General features: G+C 48.8%; 1 protein-coding gene, 1 long non-coding RNA gene and 1 other non-coding gene across 3 annotated transcripts in view; 2 read left to right on the forward strand and 1 right to left on the reverse strand.

Annotated features, from left to right (window-relative positions):
* The window catches only part of LOC135902952 (uncharacterized), a 31,429-nt gene extending 24,957 nt beyond the window's left edge, over positions 1-6,472 (forward strand). The window contains exon 3 of the long non-coding RNA XR_011512817.1: positions 6,342-6,472. This is a non-coding gene — a long non-coding RNA (uncharacterized lncRNA). The remainder of the gene's footprint in view (positions 1-6,341) is intronic.
* Positions 3,828-3,900, reverse strand: TRNAR-UCU (transfer RNA arginine (anticodon UCU)). Its single transcript has one exon. It is a non-coding gene; the product is annotated as a tRNA-Arg (tRNA).
* A 15,075-nt stretch (positions 6,473-21,547) lies between the features above and the next one.
* Positions 21,548-26,494, forward strand: part of LOC135902931 (harmonin-like) — a 179,010-nt gene continuing 174,063 nt past the window's right edge. The window contains exon 1 of the mRNA XM_070535803.1: positions 21,548-22,334. Within this exon, the coding sequence (XP_070391904.1) occupies positions 22,315-22,334 (20 nt within the window). The 5' untranslated portion in view covers positions 21,548-22,314. The remainder of the gene's footprint in view (positions 22,335-26,494) is intronic.

Consider the following 26,494-nt stretch of genomic DNA (forward strand, 5'->3'; position numbering starts at 1 on the left):
TTCTTTCTTTCTTTCTTTGGAGCTTGCGGGTAACCAAAACCATTCGGTGGGCGCGCGAGGTGTAACGGATCGGGAAGGGGGGAGAAAATGAAGCACAGGTGTCGTTGAATCGCGTGTCATTCCGCGGCATGCCATTCTCTTCTCACCGCCTGCACGTATTCCGTTGTCGATCAGCTAGCCGACATGCAACCAGGCGAACGTTTCGCTTCGCGCGTGGAGAGAAACGGGCGCGTGCACGCTCGTGTGCCTGCCGTCATCGCCGAGTGGCCCGGTGTTACAACACACGCTTCCGGCTTCTCACTCGAACACGCAGTTTCCGCGACTCCAGCGAGATCGAACTCTGCCCGTGGACGCATTGCGTCGCCAGGAATTGGGTCGTGTCCAACGAATCTCGCTTTCTGCGAGTGATGTGTGCGCGTAGTGCGCAGTGCATGTATAGGTGTGTGTATGTGTGCGCGCGCGTGTGTATATATGTCTGCATGTGCATGTTTGTTCTTTACGTGTGCGGTGCATACGTGAGTGTCTGTGTGTGTTGTGTGTAGACACTGCCGAGAAATTCTAGGGAACGCGGAATTTGCGAGAGAGCTGGATGTCTGCGAACTCGGAAGTGTGTGTAGGGTATTTGTGCACATGGTAGCGAAGGTGCCATAGAAGTCCATACGCACTCCAATAGCGGCTTGTGGAGGCACGTGACAGCACTATTAATTTCACGGGGCCAACTACACTCTTTAAAAAATGTACACCCTTTGGGGCGTATCTTGTCCCACAACAACAATCGCCATCTGTCTTACCCGCGTTTCCTCTCTTTAACGCTGCGAGCCCGGTACTTCCCAGTCACGAACGGCATGCGCGTTATCAGTGTGACGCAGCATTCTCGACAGGAAAGTATCCAGAGCCGAGTTTTCAAGAAAGGAAACACCAGCAAGGCAGATGACGATTATTGTTGTGGGACAAATACACACCCCAAAGGGTGCAACCGTTTTAAGAGTGTACTCGGTGGAAAAGAAAAAAAAAAGCTGTTTTCCGTTCGAGACCTGTTGCACCAAGTCGTGCATTGCGCCAGCGAACATCACATCGCACAAACAAAGCACGCAACAGCACAAGTGCAGCGTAAGTGAGAATGCAGCATCGCTTCACACGGCACGCATTGCACTGGTGAGCCTCGAGAGTTTAAATTTCCATTAATTCATAGGAATGGGTTCATCCAAATTGTGAACTAAGTACCATATGCGTGTGTAGGTAGTACCAACACACACCTGTTATTTTGGTGTTAAGATAAAGTCAACATTACATTGAAACAATTCACGAAAACCACACATTAATATCTTTACTAGCACAGTATGCGTGCCACCTATAGTTTCTTTATATTATTGAATACATACAAAAATGTAGTTAGTGAAAAGGCAGTTACAAAATAAAGTTACTGGTCAAACCTCATAAGGTTAGATCATATATAGTGGCTACGTATAAGAGAGTTTTGACGATTTACAGTGCCCCTTAATACGGTAATACCAATATCGGCACATCACAGCACGCATCGTCACGAGCAAATTTAAGCAAGCCTGCAGTTTAGTGCTCATAATTATTCGTGGATTGAGAAAAACATCCTGTGACTTCACATTTTTTAAAATTCTAAATACATTGTCTGTACTTTTTGAGATGTTTTCATTGGTGACGTATTGGATGCATAATTTTCATCAACTATAGTGTTTCGCCCCGTGAGACAGTAGTCGCGCTTCAATCGCAGGACCGTAATTGATGTCGCTACTCATTGGTTTGGAACCGCATTTAAGCCTCGACTTCGCGACCGTGTGAATTTACCTTGGTGTGCGTGCGCGCGCGCGTGTGTGTGTGTGTGTGTGTGTGTGTGTGTGTGTGTGTGTGTGTGTGTGTGTGTGTGTGTGTGTGTGTGTGTGTGTGTGTGTGTGTGTGTGTGTGTGTGTGTGTGTGTGTGTGTGTGTGTGTGTGTGTGTGTGTGTGTGTGTGTACTACCGTGTTACCTTACGCCTTCTGTGTAGGCGTAAGCGCACGTCGTCTCTCACTTCCTTGGGTGTGATATTGTTCCTTGCCGGGCTTTGTATTGGTAGAAGGGGCATTCGTTGCCACTGATGAATGGCGGAGCGCGCCCATGATCGTGAGTGCAACTGTAATCGAGCGTTCCCGGAATCACGTCGATTCGCCATAACGCGCCACTTTGTGTTCTCGACTTCGTACTCCCGTTTCGCGTGTTTCTTTCCTTTTGTGTTTCTCAGCGTTTGTTTTGACGGAATAAGCACAGTGTTCTTGAGGCACGTAATCGCAGCTGTGATCGAACCGCCTGTGCAGGCACACATTGTGGCCACTCATCGGGCGTCATCGTATTTCTTTTCGTCTGCAATGGTGATACTGCTCATCGGGGGATAATATTAAAAATAATAAGATTAACAATAACTAAGAAAATAAGAAAAACATGCTCGAATGGTCGTGTTAGAACAAGGCGGCGGCAGTGCCAAATACCTGCGTCTTACGTAAAATGCCGATTCGACAAGTCTAGATATCAAGTTTGAGGGAATAGTTTCGAAAGTTTCAGTTCATTTTACTTTATTAGGGTCATAAAGAAAGTTAACGCACGCATCCGAAGACGCCTCATTCCAAGGACTTCTCTAGTGCCACCTTTCAATGATATCCGTGTAGTTAACCGCACGAATCACTAGAAAAATACGGGTACCGAAACCGAAACCAGCTGCTGATATCGAAACCAAAACATGGCCGGCGCCGCGAGATCTGAGCGCATTGTGCGTCCATCTCGGAGGCGGTGCGACTAAAGCGCCTCTCGTGGCTCAATGGCTGTGGATCTATTCCGACGTCGCTTGCCTCGCGCTTCCGTTATTTAGCGCGTCGGTAACTTCGGGGTTTTTTTACAGCTTCACTTTTCAGCTGCGATGTTTTCATTTACTTTGGATAACTTCGAACTCCAATAGCTTCTTCTTCTTCTTCGAATACACCACCATTCACTTCCGCAAATTGTTATCTTGTAGAAGTGAAGGAGAAAGAATGGAGTACAAGCTCAAGTTTGGAGTTTTACACTTCAGGCAACTTTTTTTTTCTCTTCTTTTTTTACCCGTTCAGATTTGTCGATATCACTGGCCACCTGGGACTCCGTTTCTGGCGCCTTCATTTCCTTTTCTTTCTTTTTTGTTTTGGCCTTCCTCTGCGGCGTGTTAATTCGTGTGCGTGTGGTGACCATTGACGCTCTCGTAAATGCAAGGACAGGAAACATCGCTTGCGCTTCTCTTCGTTTAGCCTTAACGGCGACTGAAAGTCCGAGTTACCCTGAAAAGCGCCTACTCCGTCATGCAGGTAGGTATAATAGATTGAAGCAGTTTCTGTCGATGCATGCTGTGGTGCATTTCGTCGCACCTGTACTAACGCTCCACGTTATTTAACGAGGCACGTCGAAGGTAGAATTCTTGTTGCCTGACATTTGGTCCAGCCCAGAGGGATTTTACACGCCCGACTGACTTGACTTGTGCATTCGTCATCCCGTCTATTAGCGTCAACCGCTCGCGCTCGGAACTGGGTTCTCCACGCCATTTATATTAAAAAGTGTAGTTGTCGTGAGAAATTATACTGCATATGATTTGCCTTAATTAGAAAACTGGTAGAACTCAAGAAAGAATGGAGAAAAATTAACGACTCCTGCCTGTGTGAGGTGGCAGGCCGCAGGCAAAATAGGAACTGGTGCAGATTCCGCGCGCACTTAATCAATGGGTCGAAAAAATTGCGCCAGAACGCTGCCAACGGTCTGGCCGAGCAAAAGAAAAATAATCCACATTAAGGACGTCATGCATCCCTGCCGGGATTCGAACCCGGGACCTTTGGATTAGAAGTCCAACGCGCTATCCACTGCGCTACAGGGACGGGGCCGGAGGGGGCGGTCGTAGGAGAGCATATCATTCACGGGCAGCCTTTTTTTGTCTACACACTGCTCAAAAGTTCACATCGCGTACCCGTCGCGATCATCGCCCGCCTCGCAGCCGAGTCCCGCCGCGCTTTTTCTCTTCGCGGATGGCGTTCCGCGAGGCCTAGCGACGCCGCCGGTCTCGGCGCCGGCCCGTGTGGTGCGCTGTGTTGAGGCTCCTCCTCGAACGGCACGGAGGAGTATTACGTGGCTCTACGGTCACCGACGATCCCAAAAGCGGGTGCCCCGTGGGAAGTGCTGGTGCTGGTTGGCGAGCGTGTGGAACGGCGATGTGCGCTTCGCGAACTGGGACTCGGGAGCTCCGGTGGCGTCTCGCCAGCTAACCGGAGCGGGCAGTCGATAGGCCTCGTTCCTTGCACTGCCGCCGGTGGGGTTTGGGGCTTGTTGTGTCTGGCGCGTTTCGCCTATCGAGTTCGACGCCTTTTCGGCACTCTCCGTGGGCGGCAATGGTGTCTGTCCTCTCGCCATTGCTTACATTGTGTATGGGAGGAGAAGGCTGTTGCTGTTATGAAATCTCTCTGGTTTCAACGATCTGTTACTTTCGCCGCTGTGAGCAAGAAAACGGAGTTTAGAGACAGCTCCGTGAATGCTTTCCGGTGCGACGCGTAAGTAGGGACAAAAAGAAATTACGTACAATTAGATCGAATAAGTGTAGCAGTGGGTCGGTGACTGCGGTAAGTGGGGCTTTAGTCACTAGTTTAAAAAAAGGGGGGTGCAGGAGGGCACGATTTGCATACGTCGTTTTGCTCCCTGCTACTTTAATCCTTGTCAAGTATGAACTGCTTTGAGCATTCGTACACGCATGAGCGCCGTATAAATGGCAGCACATGCCTACTCCGTGCCGTGTGTAAGGTGATAGAAGAATACAGATTTTGCTGATTAGTATCTCAACATTATATAGTAATCAGCTTGTTGCATAGCTATGAGCACTCTTTTATTTTTTTCCTTTTGTGCGACTGGGCAAGTTTGGTCGAACGTACTTAACCATAATCAGTTTCCGAGAAATGTCGCTGCTGTGAAGTCAAGTGAAGAAAATGTCACGTGTATGCCCGAATACGTTGTGGTGTGCAGCGGTAAAGATATGCGGAGCAGCCTTGTTATTTTTACTGTATCTGTAGCGCGATGTTTAGCAGCCAAATGTATTTGCGGAATGCGAGGAGCTCAACCTTTTCTGTTGGAACCAGCAAAACGCAGATGTCATTGTGATTGATTGATACACTTGGTTCAGAATGGCCTGTTTGTTCGCTGATAGTGCAGCGTTGATTGCTTCATGAAAACTTGCTTCGGCCACAAAGGCGGGAAAAGTCCCCCGTTGCTGTCAGTTCAATTATTTTCCTTCGATTATTTATTTATTTATTTTGTACGATTTGGTTTTATATGATATAGCAAATTATTTACCGCTTTCTTTGGTTGTTGGGGAAGACAACACGGATATTTTCCATTCAGTCTGGTGCAGCCTAAAGAAGTTGGTTTCTTTTACTATATCAAAATAGCGCATGTATTGGAGTCATGTGTGTGGCTAAGAATGAATAAAATGGTTGCTTACTTATCCGCCCCATGTCTCTGGTCTTATTTATTTATTTATTTACCTACATTTACCCAGTGAGCATTACCATAGATGGCGATTGAGCGTTTATGAACAATAGATGCTTGTGTTAGAATACTATGACAAAAAAAAAAACTGGCTGTGGCTTAGCTAAGGTTAAGCACAGGATGCGAAGCATACTAGCCTTTATTTTAATGCGACAGCGTTAAGGAGCTCGTGTCGCAGAAAAGCCGGTGTCGTCGGCTCAGGCGCACATTTCGTTGTCGCGCCGAACGCTGCGTTGCTCGACGCTCACCGCGTCCGATGCGGGGCGCGTAGTCGCTGCGCCGTAGCAAAGCCACCTAGAAACAGTCTATGTAGCACGCCGCAACCTTCGCTTCTCATTCCAACGAGCAGCTCTGTCTCCAGGAGGCATCTCACCTCGTGAGTGTCTAGCAGAGGCAAGCGCAGCTGCTTATATACCACCGCGACGCCGCGAGCGACGGCGTGAGTTGGAGCCCCGTTTCTCCTCTGTCGTGACGTCATGGTGTCACGTGGTCAGCGTTGAAGGCGACGGCGCGAGTTGGAGCCCCGTTTCTCCTCTGTCGTGACGTCACGGTGTCACGTGGTATTGAAGGCGATACCGCCGCGCCTGAGGAGCTGGGTTGAGCTCTAGTAATATGCTTCGCATAAAAGTAGAATACACTGGTATATAGCTATATAGAAGGAGTACATAAAAACATAAACACCAAATAGCAGCAAAGGCTATGCGGGAACTGAACAAAAAGGTACATTGATGATCTCATAGGTGAAATGTTTATTTTACTTATTCGTCCTTCTTTCTTCTTCTTTTAGTTCACGTGTTCTGCGGGTTGGCCTTGTCACCTGTCGACACCCGTTTGACATGGGCCCTTTCTACAGCAGAGGTCATGATGTCCACACTGCGCTGTGCTCTGTGCGCATGGCGCAGACACATGAAGTGAACAGCACTGTGTTGTCTTTTAACGTATGTTTCTCTGAAAGTAAGTGTTGTGTAGTAGACAGCTCCCGTTGTAAGGGTCTGTCTCAGTCGACTCTGAAAATAAATGTTTGTGTCTCCGTCCTGCGAGCTAATTTACTTTTGACGTACGTATACGACATGCCTACATTCCTATGACGTACAGGCACTCGTATGCGCGGTCTTCCCGAAGCAGCGAATGAGAGAACCAAGATCCATTTTTGGAAATCCAATTTTCGCGGCACCTTGCATAGCATCCCTGTGCGCTGTTTTTGCACGTACAGCTGATTCGCCCACGTGGCCATCACGGTGACTAGGTTGCGAAGCGACGATACGAAGTTCGGTAACGTGAACGTGTCAAACAGTGCATTACATTCCTGAAGCAATTAACCTTCGTGGAGAACAGCGTTGGCACTACGAAAAACCCTTTCGCACGAGTGTACCCGGACTAAAGTTCCTAGATAAACTTTCATTAAACGACTCTTATGAGGAGACTTTTATACGGACGTCCCAGGTCCTGTGGCTTAAAATGCACGTTCTTTCATGGTGAACGCGGCGAACAAACTAGAGATAGACTCATTGAACAAGTGTTTGGACGTGGCGTCGTAGTGATATCGTTTTGATTTATTGATTCATTGACATCAAGGTTTTTCTATAAATTCACGATTTTTAGAGAACACGGTGGTGTGCGCGCAGCCACCGCCTCGCTTTATCGCAATGACCTGAACCTATCCCGCGGCCAGAACTGAGAACAGAGATAATGTTATGTGATGAAAAGGTGCAGGTTATGAAAAGATAAAGTGTTACGAAAGGTGTAAGGAAAGCAGATAGGGTAGAGATAAACGTTCAGAACGCGGGAGTAGCGCATGCGAGTGTCCTCGAGTTCTATCTATGGAGTCCTGTTGCGGCTCTGTTGCCTTCGCAACAAAGCTGCGAATATCGCCGACGAAAGCGCCTAAAGACGCTGGCACTTGGAAACTGCGGGCAAACTAGAGTAAACAACACAGCAGAAAGGCCAGTCCATCGGTAGTTTACGCGTATGAATGTGAAAGTTTAAGAAAAACAGGGCGATTTGGTTACTTCTCTGCCTGGCGCAGTTAATTCTTTTTTCCACTCTGGTATAATTGACGACTGCAGCGGTTTGGGTTTATGGTAGAGGGGACCGTAATCGCTCACTTGATTTCTTTAACGTGTCCCGCGTCAGTGCAGGGTTATGCTAGTGGCAGAGCAGGACCAGTACTCACCTACGGGGCAGAAACCTGGAGGCTTACGAAAATGGTTCTACTCAAATTGAGGATGACGCAACGAGCTATGGAAAGAAGAATGATAGGTGTAACGTTAAGGGATAAGGAAAGAGCAGATTGGGTCAGGGAACAAACGCGAGTTAATGACATCTTAGTTGACATCAATAAAAAGAAATGGGCATGGGCAGGACATGTAATGAGGAGGGAAGATAACCGAAAGTCATTAAGGGTTATGGACTGGATTCCAAGGGAAGGGAAGCGTAGCAGGGGGCGGCAGAAAGTTAGGTGAGCGGATGAGATTAAGAAGTTTGCAGGGACGGCATGGCCACAATTAGTACATGACCTGGGTTGTTGGAGAAATATGGGAGAGGCCTTTGCCCTGCAGTGGGCGTAACCAGGCTGATGATGATGATGATGATGATGCTAATGATGATGATGATGGGAGTAGGACTGCAATGTCATCCACCCGCCTACCTCCCCCCACTCCTACCGCGGTAGTTTTCGCATATTATAGGGCCCCCGTCTGGTCAAATTTAATGCAAAATCAACTCGTAGTCCTGTTATTACAACTGAGAAGTGAAAAGCACTAAATCGTTTTTTACTGATTAACTATTCTTTTAAATATCAAATTTCGCAGCTTTTACGGTCATGGATTCATTATTAGGAGAAGAAATTAAGGTCGGAGTTCCTTCTTTTTTTTTTAATTTCATGCCGTAACCCCGACGCTGTCACGTCAGTGTGACGTCAATGATCTCAAAATATAGTGTCGTATTTCTGCCGTTGCGGAAATTCTTAAAACTCGTTAGGTTCATTCTTCGAATTTTTTCCAGGAAACAATACACCCATAAGACTATATTACTGGGCAAGAGGGAAGGCATCAAAATCCGTGACGTCACTACGCGTGCTACAGCGTGGGAAATCGAAGGCGAGTGGCGCCACCAGTCATTTGTTTCTTGCTGCTTTTCTTGCTTGCGAAGCCTCTTCTCACAATAAGTATTTTTTTAACGTATTTTAGATTTACGTAGCGATACAATTTGATTTTCGCTTTATGGTTTTCCTTTAAGCAAATCGCCTACGAATGCGTTGGGACGACTGGGCGATACCACTAGACCGTCCTCTGTCTGTGCAGATGCTAGTGGAACGCCATCACCACCGGACATCGGACGCAAATCAGTGAAACACATGAATCCAACAGAAGCCAAGGACCTCCGCGTTGTTGTAACTAAAGAATTTTTTCGAACGTATCCCTTCGTTAAACCTTGCTCTTGTCGCACAAAGCAGTGAAGGCACTTTTATGCTTCTTGAGCGCGACTGGCATGTGTCCTTCAATCACGTGACGCTGTCCTAGCGCGTCCGCCCTCGTCTTTCCTCTCACTTTTAATGCGAAGCATTCTAATAGTCGAATGCAGGCCGGTTTTTCTTGCCGCATGTCTGACCGCTCTTGTGTGGGCCAAGTGGAAGACGTGACAGCGGGACTTCGCTGAGAAACTCATCCACCACACCTTCAAGGATTTCGTTTACGTAACGCTGTCCAGTCGGTGTGTCATCGAAGATAGTGGGACCGATTATAGAACCGGCGCAAATTCCGCACTCCACATTGAACGACCACTGGTACTGGTGCCGAGCGCGCTTTACCCAATGTGGTTTGGAGCCGCTCCAATAGTGTGCATTACGCGAAGTAACCTGGCCGTTTCTGCAAAAATTGGCTTCATCTGTGCGCATGATGTTGCTCAGAAAGTCCGGCGATTCATCGGATTTTGGGTGAGGACCCAGCTCGAGAAATCTAGACTATTTTATAGGCCCTATCTTCCAAGCACTGGTGCTGTTTAAGGTGGTACGGGTTGTGGGGTTTCCGGTTCTCGCGGTGGTAGCCGTTGCGTTGTGTTGCCGGGGGCTCCGTGTCCCACTCCCCCTTGCCTGGCCGTTGCGTTGTCTTGCCGGGGGCTCCGTGTCCCTCTCCCCCTTGCCTGGACGGGGTGGCAGCGGGTCATAAAACACTGTCACTCTGCTGTCATCCCGCCCACGGGAAGGTCAACAGGCTTTCCCCATTGGCCGACATTTTGGCGGGATTCGGGCCCGGCTTGCGTGCACTCCGGGTAAGCGCGCGCAAGACGGGTCCCGGGGAGACCACATCGGGGCGTCGGAAGGTGCGTACGTGTTCCTTCTCTGCCGGCGGCGGCCCTCTTTGTCCGCCGCCGGCCGATGGTTACTCCGGCTCGTCGGGGTCCCGGCCTCGGCGGGCGTGCGCGCACTCTTCCGTCGTCTCGATGTCCTGAGGCAGCGTCTGCCGATCGTGCCCCCGTCTGTTCGTCTGTCATTTCTCTCTATTTCCCTTTTCTCTGCTGTGGGGCGCACGATGGCAGGCGCTGACCGAAGGATAGGCAAATTCTTCTGCTGGGGGGGTTCTTTGTTCTTTGTTTATCTCTCTGTCGCGGTGCGCCATTCTAGCGGCCACCGGCGACCATTCGGCTATGTTTTGTGTTATGTTAAAACGTGTGTTTGTATTAAGTCCCAGGTTAATAAATGTTCTTTGTTGTTTCCTGAGAGCTTTGCCTAGGGTCTCCCTTGCTGCGCGCGCGCGGTCTCGCCTTCCCCTAAGCTGTGGGGGGGCCGGCGGGGCGCGTACGCGCGCAGCTGCGCGTCGGCACACGGAGCGGGCCGGAGCAGGCGCGGGCGCGCGGTGCCCTGCACGCATTCTAGCGGCTCGGAGTGCTCGAACCCGCGGTGGTGGTCGTCCGGCGCGCCGTGAGCGTCGCGGGTGAACACCACAAAATGGCGCCCAACGTGGGGCCAGGGGCCCAATCAGCCTCTGGCCGAGTGTCCGGGCCGCTGCGTTGCTGAGGTTGCGTTGCGAACGTGCTTTGTTAACCGAGCCATGTCTCTCCCCCGTGTGCCGAATTCCTCTATTTTCCTCTCGCTCTTTCTGCCATACCTTGCCTCAGTAAATGTAGCGTGGTAAGCGTATCGGACCACCGCTTCGAAGTTCCTCGCTGCGAAGCGCGGACGAGTAAAGGAGTCAAGTGGCCGCCAAGATGCTGCAGTCGTCATCGATTGTGGAGACCATGCGGGGCCGGAGGTCTCGCCGATTCGTACCGGGAGGGCTGACTTTTCCGTCCTTCCATCTGCTCAACGATTCGGTGAGTCCGACGGATTTTCGTGGGTCTCTAGCATCATTACCATTCTGGCGGCTGCTAATTGCGCGGACTGCTCGGGTACAGTGCCTCTAAGGCCGGCTAACTCTGCAGAAGTTCTCGGTTTTGCTATTGTTGGCGCGGCTCAGTGGCATGCCCGGCAGTTCTCAGTTGATGCGCGCCTTTCCTCGCAAAATTCAAGCCATGATAGCTGACGCACTATTAATATGCCCTCTGTCATCTTTAGGAAGACCGATTAGTGGTGGTGCCTTCTGCACCACCAATTGAGGGCAAAGCTGGCAGCACATAGCCGAGCGGAGACAAAGGCCACGAAACAGGCCCGCTCCGCGAAGAGGCAAGCGCCCCGGGCATCCCTCCGTCGCGCGCGCAGAAGGGGACGCTCCCCCGCTACCCCGCGGCGATGACGGGGAGGACAGCCCGGGTGGAAAGCCAGCCGGGGGAACGAAACCCGCCACCCCCACCAAAGGGTGTCGGAATCGTCTTTTTCTATTTTTTTTTAAACGGCCCGAAGAGCGCCGAAGGGACCGCAGAGTGACCCGTTTGTAAATAATTGTAAATAGTTCTTCGACGGCCTCAGGGAGGCGGAGCGCCGGAACGTGGCTGGTATTGCACGGGCGCGGGCGCCGTAGCGTTGCTGGTATTGCAACGGGCGCGCGGGGCCGGATACAGCGTGTGTCGCTGTTGCCCCGGGTGGGTTCACTCTGCGGGGTCACAACGAGCTCGGCCGATGAAGATCGCGTGCCACCGGCTAACACTGCAAGGTGAAAGCTGCGTTTAATGGTAACCCCCGGCGCCGGAGAAACGCGAATTAGCGCCACTCCGGCAAGTATCGCACGGTCATCACAGCGCCAAGGTTTTCGATAAAATCGATTCGCGCTGTGACTTGACCCGGCGTGGAGCGACTCTTCGTCTATCGCCGAACCTTCCACGTCTGTTCATCACATAGACATCGCGTATTCGAAGTCAATCTTGATTGGTGTCGCGGATGAACAGTGTGCGTCCGTGGAAGGAATTTCCGCTAGCGTCGAAGTCGTATGTCATCGTGCTAGTGAAGACCACGTTTACTGTGTCCGGCTGAACTCAGACGGAGTAACCATCTATACTGAGATGAGGCATGCCTATGCGGATCCACCACCTTGGATCAGCCACCCCTTTCTGTTCAAAAAGCTCTCATCTATCCACTTCGCTGCAATCAGGCAGGCTGCTATCCGTCTTCCTCTGTCCTTGTTTTTCCTTTGTTCAGTGTTTCTTCGTTAGGCTACTTGTTTCTCTGTGTCTTACCTAGCCGTCTTTGTTTTGCTTTTGTGTACGAGTTTCCTTAGGTATGGTTCGTGTTGCTTTTGTGTTAGTCATTTATTTGTATCTATGTGTTTTGCGTCTCGAGAATGTTCCGCGTGTGTTTTCGCTGCCGTGTTGCGTCGATGGGTGATGTCGACCTGGATCGAAGCCTGGCGACGGCGGGGCTGTGGATCGGGCTGTGCGGTCACGAAGAATTGGCGCGGTTCATGGCTGTACCGTGGAGGGGACACCGCCAGAGGCACCGGCACCAGAGGCCGTTGCCGGACGCCGTTGAAGTGGCTTGGAGTCGCACGCGTGGCATGCGGGCTTTGTTCGTGCTCTAACGCGGACATTCTCTGTACATTTTCTTGGCCATCTGTTGTTCTCTTGTGTTTTGATTGATTGTGTGGGCCAACGTTTTGTCGTTTCCCTTGTCCGCGTTTGTGTCTGTGTATCGTTGTGTCTCTGAGAGTTTGTTTTTTGTTGTTGCTCTTGCCTTTTCTTCAGTGGATGCTTTTGTTTTGCATGTTCGCGTTGGGGCGTGGGTTCGTGTGGACTTTCTTTTGTGTTGGTGTTGTGTAGCTCAGACGTCCCTATTTTGATTTGTTCTAGTAGCTTGCTTTTCTTCCTTTGATGTCTTTTTGTTTATGTTTTGGGGGCTGGTGATTTTGGGTTCGGACTGCCAATGGGTGGCTCCGGTATTGGCAATGTAATTACTATTTCTTTGTTCTTTGTTTTCTTTTCTTCTTTGGCTGACATCGGAGCCAACGGCCTCGCACTGGTAGGGAGCATTTAAGGAGGGAGGGATGTGGGGTTTCCGGTTCTCGCGGTGGTAGCCGTTGCGTTGTGTTGCCGGGGGCTCCGTGTCCCACTGCCCCTTGCCTGGCCGTTGCGTTGTCTTGCCGGGGGCTCCGTGTCCCTCTCCCCCTTGCCTGGACGGGGTGGCAGCGGGTCATAAAACACTGTCACTCTGCTGTCATCCCGCCCACGGGAAGGTCAACAGGCTTTCCCCATTGGCCGACATTTTGGCGGGATTCGGGCCCGGCTTGCGTGCACTCCGGGTAAGCGCGCGCAAGACGGGTCCCGGGGAGACCACATCGGGGCGTCGGAAGGTGCGTACGTGTTCCTTCTCTGCCGGCGGCGGCCCTCTTTGTCCGCCGCCGGCCGATGGTTACTCCGGCTCGTCGGGGTCCCGGCCTCGGCGGGCGTGCGCGCACTCTTCCGTCGTCTCGATGTCCTGAGGCAGCGTCTGCCGATCGTGCCCCCGTCTGTTCGTCTGTCATTTCTCTCTATTTCCCTTTTCTCTGCTGTGGGGCGCACGATGGCAGGCGCTGACCGAAGGATAGGCAAATTCTTCTGCTGGGGGGGTTCTTTGTTCTTTGTTTATCTCTCTGTCGCGGTGCGCCATTCTAGCGGCCACCGGCGACCATTCGGCTATGTTTTGTGTTATGTTAAAACGTGTGTTTGTATTAAGTCCCAGGTTAATAAATGTTCTTTGTTGTTTCCTGAGAGCTTTGCCTAGGGTCTCCCTTGCTGCGCGCGCGCGGTCTCGCCTTCCCCTAAGCTGTGGGGGGGCCGGCGGGGCGCGTACGCGCGCAGCTGCGCGTCGGCACACGGAGCGGGCCGGAGCAGGCGCGGGCGCGCGGTGCCCTGCACGCATTCTAGCGGCTCGGAGTGCTCGAACCCGCGGTGGTGGTCGTCCGGCGCGCCGTGAGCGTCGCGGGTGAACACCACAGGGTGAAAGATCGAGTCATTTAGAATCCTCCAAACGGATGACTTGGAAATTGGTACCTGGACTGCCACGTCCTGCACGCTAGCGGATGAGGCTTTGAGGCCATAAATGCTTGAACATCCGTGCGTAGGCTATGGACTCAAAAACTGAGTCCTTCACCGCTGTTGTTGGAAGCTGCCGGTCTCTCTCAGGTTTTCATAATTTCTGATGATCGTCGATGCGTTTGGTCTACCGTCACACTTCCATGACTGATATATATATTTGCGGTCTTCCTTTCGTTGCCATTTGCAGCTCCCAAGGCAACGATCAGGTTTCCTTTCTGCTCTCAGAGAGAGACATGGCGACTGAGATGAAACAAAGCGCACCTTTAAACCTTTCCACTGACGTTGTGAATTCGCTTTTGTGGCGACATGTTTTGTGCCCTCCCCCCCCCCCCAAAGAAATAAATAAACCATCCGTGTACTTTACGCTAAGACAACAGCTGTCACAGCTTGTTTCAAACTAACACCAAACGCGACGTGTTACTTCAGCCGGGGCGCGGCAGATAAAAAACTAGCTAGATCACGATGTTCTTTTTTCTTTATTTTCTTTATGCATATTCTGGATAACTCAGAGGGAGCTCAGGAATGCTTTATGATGTGGGTGGGAGCGCTGTCACGTGGTATTTCTAATATTTCGCGGGGTTTATTTATTAGTCGGAAAAAATTAGTGCGTAATTAGTGCGTCGTCAAAAATACCGCAGTTAGATGTCCCTTGGCTGTGCCTACAAATGTCTCATTGACACTTAGACCATCAGGATAGTACGTCTCGAGTTAGATAAATAATTGCAATTATCTAATTAAATGTCCGTAATGAAAAAAATTACTGGCAGCTACTCCACTGTACCGGAAAAAAATTTGCAATAGATTTTCTTCGAGTAACGCAATTGCTTTTTTTTAAATCTGGGTGCATGATAGTTAATTGGGACACCCTCTATATGTTTATGACATCTGCGTGCAAGTGACGACATTTACATCCCTAATAAATGTTGTAGGTTATTGGAAGAACTTTCTTTCCTTCATTTTTGTGAGTAGTTACCATTGCTTACTGGAAAGAGAAGCAATACTGAGACACATATCATGCATGTGCATTTCACACGCCGTTGATAAAAGACTGCTGAGAGAGAGAGAGAGAAAGCAAGGATAGGAAAGGCAGGGAGGTCAACCAGAAGAGTATCCGGTTTGCTACCCTACACTGGGGGTGGGGGAAAGGGGAATAGAAAAAGGAGAAAGGGAGAGAGTGAGCACTGAGTACGTGTGGGCGGGACACTATGCACAGGGAAAGGGGAAGGGGAAAGGGAGAGAGAGCACTGAGTACGTGTGGGCGGGACACTATGCACAGGGACACTATGCACAGGGACACAAAAGACTGCTGAAGGGGTCACTGAAGTCTGCAGGTGTTTTCCTAGGTAAAAAAAGCACGCAAACAAATTTGAAGCGAAATGGAGATACAGCAACATATTCATTCTCTAGGCATAGGCTATCCATACCTTGAGAAAAAAAATTTAATTGGCTACCACCTTCTTTTTGAAAAATATGATAAACTTTGTCCTGTGTGTATATATATATTAAATATATTGTGTATCTGCATGGTGTTTACAGTGCAAATTTAAAACAATGTTGAAGTGAGAAAATGTGGATGAGACAGCCGCCGCTAGTGCTTCTAATGCGCTTGTCCTCCTATTGTCAGGATTTGCAGAAATAAAGCGAAAGTATGAATTAAAAGCCGTGCACGTCCGCGCCGACACTGATACAGCAAGCTATTAGCCAAAATAAAATTTTGAGTGAAAAGGTCGATGCAGCTCAAAAGAAACCTCAAATGATGTGGGTGACAAAACTATGGCAATGACATTTTAGGCGTGTGTGTGTGTTTGGGGGGGGGGGGGGTGAGGCGGGAGACAGGCTTATGATGTTGGTGACAAAACTCTGGAAGTGACATTGTAGGCGTATGGGGGGGGGGGGGGGGCGGCTCTGCTTTTTTTGGAAAACTCCGGAGAGGGCTGGGGGCCCTGGAGCACCCCCCCCCCTCCCCAGTAGTCGGCGCCTATGGTTGTAGCGCAGCGTTTTGTGGTGTCTCTATCCGCTCTCTGCTTCCCGTCTGTTGCTGCAGTAATATGTTTCACAGTCCTGACTTTCCCAACTGTCCCGTCTACCAGAACTGGTCCACACCGAAGCGCTGCCTAGCGATGTTGCACGAAGGCAGGACGTCTACGAAAGGTATAAGGGACGGGCTGCACAATTCGCAGGAGGATGCATATAGAACGCTTTCTGGGACTGGGCTTCGGCAGCGTTTGGCCCGCAGAGGTCATCTGCGCAGCATAGGTGTTGCAACAGAAGCGCAAATATGCGGAGCGGCATTAGGCCCGAAGGCAATATCTCATAAGTCGGTGAACCCGCTAGTCGACTCACTCAATCTAACTGACCCGCGTGTCTAAGTCGTGAGTTTCAGTCCGATTGGGTGTGAGTTTGGCCATAGAAGTGAGTCTGAGTCTTCTAATCTGAATAACGTGCAATTACATATGAAACGAATAGGCAATGAATCCAAGGGCACCATAGAGGAATATTGCAGTTCTTCTTTTTTAATTTGTATTGTACACTGTAGAACAAAAAGTGGGATGAAATAAAATACAATTTACCGCCAGCGGGAACCGAACCCACGACCTACACATGAGCGCTCGTTACTATACCGTTTCATTACTGTCCTTGGGAAGGAGTGAACCTGATTGAGGACGTATGAACAATGGACTGGTATCTATAAATCAAATTTTACAATATTGTAAGCTGTTAGAATACGTAGTAAAATATGTGACTATAGCTCAGTTTCTGCCAGATAGTTACGGCTGGCATGGATTATTTGGGAGGAATCACCTGGAGATGATGAATGACTTGAAGTGTGCGTAGAAGACGTTTCCCTGCGCTATGACGCACTTTACCGTATCCTTTAGAGGCACAAAAAATATTATCAGTTCGTTCAGTCTGGGCTGACGTGTTGAGTCGAAACTTTGACGTTGAAAGTACACTAAAAAGGAACATTTAGTTTGGACTGATAGGGTATTCTTTCAAAATACTGGTTCAATACTAAGGTCAATGTTTTTTTTTAATTATTATTTCATTTCGCGCACGAACTTCACCCGTACGTCAGTATACAGGGTGTTTGAGCGAACACTTTCAAAAGTGTTTAAACGTATTTATGAATTCATAATGAATGAATAAAGCGATGTTTTGTTACTAAAGTAACTCGAACGCCAATTGCATATTTCTCCGCAAAGTTCGGGAATTATTATCTCGAAACTGGTGTCATCCTGAGAATTCGTTCCAAGTGGGATCTAACCGCCTTGCGAACTCCACAACCATAATTTGTAAATTGCAATATGGACCGTAAGGTAATTCGTTAAAAACTAAATGAGTGATTTTTTCTTAATTAACCGATCATGCATTTCGATTGTTTGTGCAAGTAACGTCTGCCTCACCGAGCATACCAGCTCATGGACTAGAATTGTTCTATCTGCCACAGGCAACCTTTAGAAAATAAAGTGTTCGCTCGAACACCTGGTTCATGACGCCGCGATTTCCAAGTACATACACTTACGTATTTGGGCCGCTACAATTCACTCAAACGTCTTGAAACATGCCAGGTTCAGTATTTCGTTCTATTTGAATGCAATGTAGTGACTCTTTACCGGCAAAAAAAGGTTAACTAGGCCCGAGCATATGACCCTGCCAAAATCTATGACGTCACAGTGTCCTGTTTCAGGAACTTCAAGGTGGCGTCGCCACCCGCCTTCCGGTTTATCTTTTGTTCTTGTTTTACGAAGCTGTAAAAAATGCAGTAAAAATATAGTGAAAGCATGTATACCAAAAAGCAAATAAAGACTGACACGATATTTTAGACTGTTCATTTCTGTCGTTACATAATATGCAACACCACCAGGCCCTAGATAAATAGCGACAAGCCACTGAGCTCCGGTCCGGTACGGTTTCGTTTCCCAGGGAGATATTGTGCCGTGACGTCATTATACAGTATCATTACTGTATACTGAAACTGGCTCTAGAAAATAGATTATATGAAATTATTTACGACACTGGATCTGATGGTTAACTTACTGTGACTGTTTTTTCCCTTGGGTTTTAGAGTTCTATAGGACCAAGGCATTGGCTTGCTGAAGACTTTAAAAAAGCGCATAAAATCTTGTATCCTTATTTATTTCATGCTGAAAAATTACTCGGGAAACCACGTTAGCGCACGTTCTGTGGCACTGCGAAAAGCAACATTTAGATTCATGGACGATCGTTAGATCAAACAACACTTGTCATTATGAAATAAAATGTGTTTAAATGACTTCCACTTTCAACTTTCATCTGGTGTTTTGTGTTCACTTTCCGTCACCCTATCTTGTATACGTTTGACGTGTGCATGCGAATAATAAACAGTTGAAAGCAGTGCGCAGTTGTGTGTCCGTTTCACTTATTTTGTCCTTGTGAACAGCACAGTATAAACAGAACGATGTGAAACCAACTTGCCATTGTCGAAGCCTTATTGATAAATATATATATTTAGGGTCCTTCGTTATCGGGTAAAATCCGATCAGTTAGATTTTTGCAGCCCGAACAAAATTAACGAAAACCGAGTTAAAGCTGACTAATTATCGCCGAATTTTGCTCTTTGGTAAAGAATAATAATAACTGCGGATGTTACAAACTAATGAAGGCTGCCCACCTTCTGCGAGTAAGTGGCCGCATATATAATTGCATTATTAACATTGTTAATGAATGATTATGGTGCACGCTTCGTTTTCCCATGACACTCGAGCGAAAGCTGGCGTATATGTTAAATATATTCGAAGCCTGCCGCCGTTGAGTGAACGAAAGCGTGTTGCTTTCTTTTCTTTTTTTTTTTAGTAGCGGTACTTTCATGAATACGATAAAAGCGCATTGCACCGCATTTGTCGCACGCCACGCAGATGTTGAACGGCGGTAACGCGAATTAACACAGCGCTGACGTTGCCCTCTGTTGCGAACGGCACGTTCATAGCTGTGACGTTGAGAATATGTTTACCCATTACGTTAAAAAACGATGGTTGATTCGCTTATTTGGTATTCAATTAATTTTGTTGGAAGAGCGTATATTGAGAACCAGTAAAACAAGATCACAGACAAGAACGAATGGTCCGACCATGACTCTAACTCTTGCATCCTAATTTGTATGTGTATATATATATATATATATATATATATATATATATATATATAGGACGCATGATGGGAGGGACCTAATATAAATGCTTAATCACTGTAGGTTATGCACAGTATTTGTGGGGAGTTATTCAAGCGTTCGAGAGTGTCATGACGTATCCGCCGTTATCCGCGATCTTTCCCAGGGTCGCAAAACAGTTCCACAAGACAACTTCTTCAAATTCAGTGGAATTAGTGGGAATGCTGTCCAGTGTATACTGCTGTGTGGCGAAAATTTCATGTTTGTGCAGCTTGAAGAGAACCGTTGGAAAGAATTATTGAATCCTCCCTTTTTCGATAAGTTTCCGTGCGTGATTCGAAGATTGTACTCGGTTTGCCCGGTGTCCTCCTCGATGAACTATAAAAGCTACCTCGTTCATATTTCACGAAATAAAATTGAAGGTTGTAAGTAATGTGTACTCAAAGTTCAAAGTGTGCAGTAACTACGGTCTTTAAAATAAGTTACATGGGCAATTGAGCCTCCTTATGTGCATTGAATGCGAAAGCAGTACCACTCTTCCGCTCGACGCTTTTCACTTGGTCATGCATGCTTGATTTGGGCAAAGGCAATTTGGAGGGTGGGTTACCCAAATTTTGGGGGTGGGCGAAGTGAATTTTGGGTTTAAGATGGAGGAACTTTCGGTTAGTTGGTCCGACAAGTCTAAAGAGAAAAAGAACCGCGACTTCAGACGGGACGTAACACGGAAGAGTGGACAGGACTAGTGGTACCGCTCGTCCTGTCCTCCATCCTCTCTCTCCATCCATCCACTCATACATCCATCCACCCATGCATCCATCCATCCGGGAAGTGCGTTTTTACTCCGGACTGAGGACTTGACCTACATTCTTCATTTCAAGGAAGTTGATAACTTCATCACTACGGGTTTGCGATTAGAACAGCGTTGTTGTCCACGTTCCCAGATCCATGACGTCAACGTTTAGGATTCCCATGGCCATTCATTCGTGGTCGCGCAGCAGTAGAAGACGTATCGCCATCCACCCACTTATGAAACGAATTCTGAAGCTGTATACCATTGTTCGTAACCTCACACATATACAAATTTCTGGGGATGCCCACATTGCCAGTGGTCAGGGAGAAAAAGACAGCGCTTTAGAAGAGAAAAGAAAATTGGCTGGAGGAAGGAATCTTTTTTTTTTTTCTCTCTGCAAACGGACAAGTCTACAGGAATGTACCTCTTTCAGCTTCCTTCCTGTCCTGTTATCCTTTCTTCTTTGAGAGAGTTCCAAAGCGCTGCTTGTTGAAACTGTTTTATATATATATAATAAACGGTACGGCCTTCCCCCTCTTTTGGCTGTAACCATCAGGGGAGAAAATGGAGAGAGAATTGGGTAAATTTTTACAGGGCACATTAGGACTGCACTCGCAAACGCGCTGGACTTGTCTCATAACTTCTGGAGATACACGCGCATGCTTTCGATAACACCGATGACCTGCGTACGCGCGAAATAGAGTAGAGCTCAAGGCTCCTGTATCGAGAGTTTTAAGAATCTTTGCTTCATTTGCGACTTAGAAGTACCCGTCGTGGTCCGCACGCCGTACGCTATAGGAATGCGCACTCGCACAGACTGTCCGGAACAGCTAGCATATAAAATACACGATCGCACCTACGCACGTTCCATATCCATGCCTCGTCGGACCGTCCTTCTTCCGACTTTCTCTTCGCAAACTCTCCGACCCGCTGCTCTTTGCGCGGTCACGAAAGGCACGCAGTTCTTCGTTGTGTATTCAAAGGCGGCGGCAGTCATTGGGTCAATCGAAGGGCGCACTGAGCCCCGCCGGTTGGCTCAGCAGCCGCGGCAACGCGGTGTGTACATTTAGCTGCCTGGCGCACACAGTGAATTCGCGCGCGTCGGCGCCGCTTCGAGTACGTGCACTTCCTCTCGTGCTCCACCAGCTGCTGCTGCGGCTGCACTGTCATCGGGCCTACGGGGCAAGTCATGTGAGTGCACTTGTGTCTGCGCAAATACGACCACGGGCTCTTCATTTGTTTTTTAAATCTCCGATCTCCCTCTCGACCGACGGTTCGCCTCCCTCCAGTGGGCCAGCCAACAGCCGACTCAGCAGAGGTTTCTCCACAAGGTGCACCTCGTGGCGTTTGTGCTGCGTACACAAAAGAAAGCTCGCAGGTAGAACCGAGAGCAGCGGTCGTTTCGCTTTTCTTTTGCACCGCTGCCACCAACGTTCCACGCCCATACTCGTTCCTCGCCCCCCAGTCCTCCTCTCGCTGTACGTTCATCTATCCCCCCCCTCGCTACTCTACCCTCGCTCCGGACGGTGCCGGTGGAAGTCACGTGACCCCCTCTCCGGTCTTCTGCCTCGGTGCGCTCTCGGCCCGCAACCTACTCGCCTTCTGGCTGCACGTCTGGCAGCGCACACCGCCGTGTTCCGCTGAGCTCGGCAGGACAGGTGAGGGGGAAGTGGGCTGCTGCTGACGGGGGGCTGGCTAGCTGGCGGCCGGTCGTCGTCTCGCTCGCCCTTGTGAGAATCCGCGGCGGCACGGTCTGTGTTGTGGTGTCCATCCCCGGCTGGGATTGCGTGCTTCGCCGCGAAGGTGTCGGATCGACAGTATAGTGCGCGTGTGGTGCATTGCCTTTCTTTTATCGCCTTTCCGGACGCTGCTGCCCGCTCCTCTGCCGGGAATACTTGTGGACCGGTGCGATTCCTGGTGAGAGACGTCTGTTACCAGCAGCAGCAGGAGGAGGCTTACCGACTCCGCTCAGTGTTGTGGTTCGTCGCGGAACCTTCTCTTTCCCTGTGCAGTTCCCGAGTTGTTAAGTAAGCCTCGATCCTCAGTACCGGCTCTACCGCCGCCGCCGGCGGACGTGGCTTCCCGCTACCTGTTTTCTGTGTCGCGGCCGCGCATCATCTCCCGGATGAGTGGTGGTTCGTTGCCCCGTGGACATGTGAGCTCCGCAACGGTCCGGTCAGCAGTGCCGTCGCCGACCGAGTTCTGTTCGAGTACTACCGTCACCGCCGCCGAGGTTGTGCTTGTGGACGAAGAAGAGGCGCCGCACGGATTACCCTAGCTTGCCGTCATCGACCGGGATATCGTCCCTGCGAGCCGCGCCGGATCGGTCGCGTCGTTCGTCACGGCTCTTCCGCGCTCGCTCGCCAGCAGCGAGACGCCGTCAGCATGAAGCCCGGCCGGACCAGGTGGGTTGTTGCTGCTCCGTCTGGTCCGGGAACTTTTTTTCTTATTAGTGATTTCTGTTTTGCTACTCTGACCTCCCGGGCAAGAAAAGAAAAAAAAAAGAGAGACGCCGTGGTCGGTTCAGAACAGCTTGCACTGCGCATAGTTCGCGGCAATGGTCCGGAATCACGGGCGTTCCACTTTGGTGTGCTTTTTTGTAGTTTGTTCCGGTTGCTTGGTCGTCGACCTGTGGGGCTGTTGTGACTGAACGGACTACTTTATTAATCCAGAGCGTTCACCGAATTGAGTGTGTGTTGCTGGGTGTACATGTGCCGGGCACACTCGGATTTCGTTCTACTTATTGTTTTTGTTCCGCGGGAACTCGTGGACCTTTCTAAGCTGGTTCCTGCATCACAAACGACATGACTGTACAACGCCGCTTAAAAACTTATATCCGCGCTTGGTATTATGAAATGTCATTTAATATACGCGATATGGCTCTGTTTTTTGAAGTTACCCTATTCGTCGGGAATGTGCTATGCCGAAATATTCAATTGTCGGATGACGTGATTGTCGACAGGCCGCAAGCTAACTTAGTGGTAGGAAAGAGTCATTCTCAATGCAAACTCACGGTTTTATATTAAAAGCAGCGTATTTGCTCCGTTGATAAACGGTTGTTGACTTTCACACCTCACTGAGGTCTGACATCATGTCATTGTGCCAGCTGGTAGACGCCCGTGCAAGCAGGCCCCCGCAGGTAAGTTTTACAATAGATATTCAATCTGGCTGGACTTCTCCCCCGTCAGGAAATGGCAGAGAAGCTGAAACGCAGCTTATGTGTAAAACTGAAGCTTTTATAAACAACTGAAGGTTAATGGACGATGGTATTGATAACGGTGATGGTGGACGACACCTTTCATTATGGAACATCTAATAATGCATTCACAATGCGCGCGACTCGATGAACTTTTCAGCAGTTTTGGCATTACGAGCTTGTGTTCCTCTGCCTAGTCAATTGTTTGATGATAACAGCAAACTTCTCATGCTACCATCAGAATATTTGGTCAGAAGAGTTCTTTAAGGAAGTTTTTGAGGCTCGTATCAAGGGCGGGCGTCAGCTTGCACTAATGATACATTGAGGTTATTCTGACTTGGTAGTACCAAAACGAACGATTCATGCTGTTAGGAGTCCGGCCAAGTACCGTAATGATACCTCGGAATCGACAGCAGAAAAATATTCGTGCAGTATTGTGCTAAGAGTATTGATGTATCGGGCTCCGGCCTGCACTGCTGAACTGCAGGACCATTTGACAATGGTTGCTTGAGTTTTACGTAACCAAAGCACAAGGAATTAGGCCTGCCTTAATGCTGCGCACGATTGTTATAGATAAACCTAATAAAATGCGAGAAATGTGTATTTTAACTCCTTTTCACCAAGATGAAAACTACTGCTCAGAAAACAATATGACGAACCATAATTTTTGTGTAAGGTACTGTATACTTCATGCAGGACGATCTGTAAAAGTGGCAGGTCGCGGAAACCGAGTAAATATGTTAAGGAAGGCACCGTTACGTCACACTACAGGGAATGCACGGTTGTGCATAAATAAAACGCGAACAGGTATGTTTAAACACGAACGCGAAGAATGCACGTGTCTTGTTGATGGGTGTCGCACAAGGGCCCACTTACGCGCTTTGTCAAAATCTTAGGGTTTGAGATTTCGCGTTGCGGAGTTTCAGTCGTCCTCGACAGTAGCTTGTGAACATCCCATGAAGGACAACTTTGTCAGCCCCCTTGAGCGGCAGTCGATCCCGAACTTTCTATTCGTATTTCTGTCGACTCGAGAATTCGGAATCTTGTTTGTTTACCCAAGCCTCTGTGTTTGTCTTCTTTATTTCCCCATCTCCTTGTCCAAGGCTTTGACACTTAACACCGGAGGCCGTATTCACAAAGCTCTTCGTTCGTAAGTGCTCTTTGCCATTGGCTGGCCTCCTTCGCTAAATAGTCCGTCTAGCATCAAGATTGGCTGACGTTTTCTCTTAATGCAAGCGTAAGAGCCTTTTGTGAACACGGACTCAGTTACTATGCCGCACCAGAAGTCATGTGGCTTAATACTTGCCAAGGAGGATGACGGACCAGTATGAACCCGAACGTTCCTAATCAGCATACATGAACGAGGAGAAGGAGCAGGGAACAGAAGACGCTGGTTTTGTGTTAGCCGCAATCATGTGAAGCCGACACATGAGGAAGCGAAGGGAAGCATATGCGAAATTATCGGTTTGTTTTAATTGCAGTTGCAGAAAGGATAAACAACTTGCCGTCGGTAGGAGTCGAACCGACATCTTCCAGTTGAAGCGATGTGGTTTCACCTCCCATTGGCGACAAGTCGATTGTTTCGTCCAAATTCATTGCCCTTTATCTTATAATTTCTACATTTGACTTAAAACAACGAACGATTCCCCCTTTGCTTTCTTTGACTTCATATGGTCGTGATCAGCAGATATACGCTTCGTCTAACGTTATGCCTCAAGCTCGGTCGACTTGCGCGTCCACGCCGCGACCGTCAGTGATTGGTGTTCATTGTGGCTTCCGCACGAAAGCACCAATCATATTTTTTTCGTGCGTCCTTTACACATGGTGAATTATGTGGTCAAACGTACACTCGACGATGACGTGCAAACAACTTAAAGTAAGCGATGTCATGGCAGGTGGATTGGCATGGCGACCGCTCAGTCAAACTTTTTTGGCCTAGCATGCGTAGGGCCTTCAGAAGTACTGATTGTTGTGCTGGTTGGGCTAGCATTCTAACTTTCGGTAAATTATGAAGTGGCATAGTAAGGGTACAGTCCTTTCTTTTGGATTTGTGTCTGTCAAGCACTTTGCACTGTAATCTACTGTAGTTAAGTTGCGTAGCTACGCCTGGCAGCAGTTCTCGAAATTTATTACAAAGCCGAGAGACGCAAATGTTGATGAGACACGCGTGGGGGGTATACAATTGAGACAGAAGAGAACCATTCAAATCAGGACAGTAAGATGGGGAGTTGCACTCTGAAGTGTTTAACATAAATGCGGTTGATTTGAACTTTATCGTGCGACTCGCCACATCTTGTATAGGGAAACTAAAGACTCCTTTAATTGACGACCGCCAGCAAAATGCGTGCATTTTGCGCGCCTGTGTTCGTGTTTCAAGTGCGTGTACCGTTTCTTCTTTGTTTTTTTTTTTTTTTTGCACGTCAGTGCTATAAGCGCCCGAAATCGTGCATGCTGCCACGAGCGACCTGTCGTACGGTGCGTAAACACAGTTGATGATTGCGCTTATTAAGGAGTCGGGACAGAACGCGGTGAAAACACGAGAGGACCGTGGAGTCATTTGCGGTCATTATGCAAAACCGACTACCCTCTTTGCAAGTTTTCTTCGTTAGAAAGATGCGCTGTGTGGTCCTTTCGTATAGCCTGCCCTACAGAAAGAAAAAAAATAAAAGAGAGAGAGAGAGAGTTCTACTCTGTGTTGAACGTAAGCGGGACCTCGTAATTTTCTAGCGCCGTGTTCGTCGAGATGATCCTCGTTCCAGCCCCGAAAAGTATGCGGAGCTTCTTCCTTTCCAGCACGCAACGCCGAGGCATGTAGCGGATAAAAACAGGGGGAAAAAAAAGAAAGCAAGAAATACACAAATGCCTAAGTGTTTACCCATGGCCTTTCCTGCTACGCCCTTCGTGCTGCGCGAAGAACGTTGGCAAGGCGTACTGGCAGCCCCGTATCCAGCGGCTTTCCCACCGCCTGCTGCATATGTATCTATACCACGCCGCATTGGGAACGCAATTAACGAGCTAAGCACTGATGAAATTATCAGTGCCGAGCGTTAACGCGGGCCATAGTGGTTCCCAAACTTTTTATCAGTCGGTGGCCTCATTACCCACTCACTGGACACGCGAGACCTCGAGCACGATCCTCTGTTATGTTTTATTATTTTATGTTTCTTTCACGCGCATTCATGCAAGAAAAATCGGACGTCAAGCTGGGAAGGAAAAGTTATGCTGATCGTATGACGTATTTTGAGCCACAGTTGATTACTTTGTTTTTTCCCCTAAAATGTATGACAATGACAAAAGATGATGTTGCGCGTCGGAAACCGCGGCGATGACGCCTCGTTCATGTGAATTCGACGGCTCCTCAGTTCGCCA

Source organism: Dermacentor albipictus, chromosome 3 (assembly GCF_038994185.2).
Source record: "Dermacentor albipictus isolate Rhodes 1998 colony chromosome 3, USDA_Dalb.pri_finalv2, whole genome shotgun sequence".
NCBI classification, from domain to species: Eukaryota; Metazoa; Arthropoda; class Arachnida; order Ixodida; family Ixodidae; genus Dermacentor; species Dermacentor albipictus.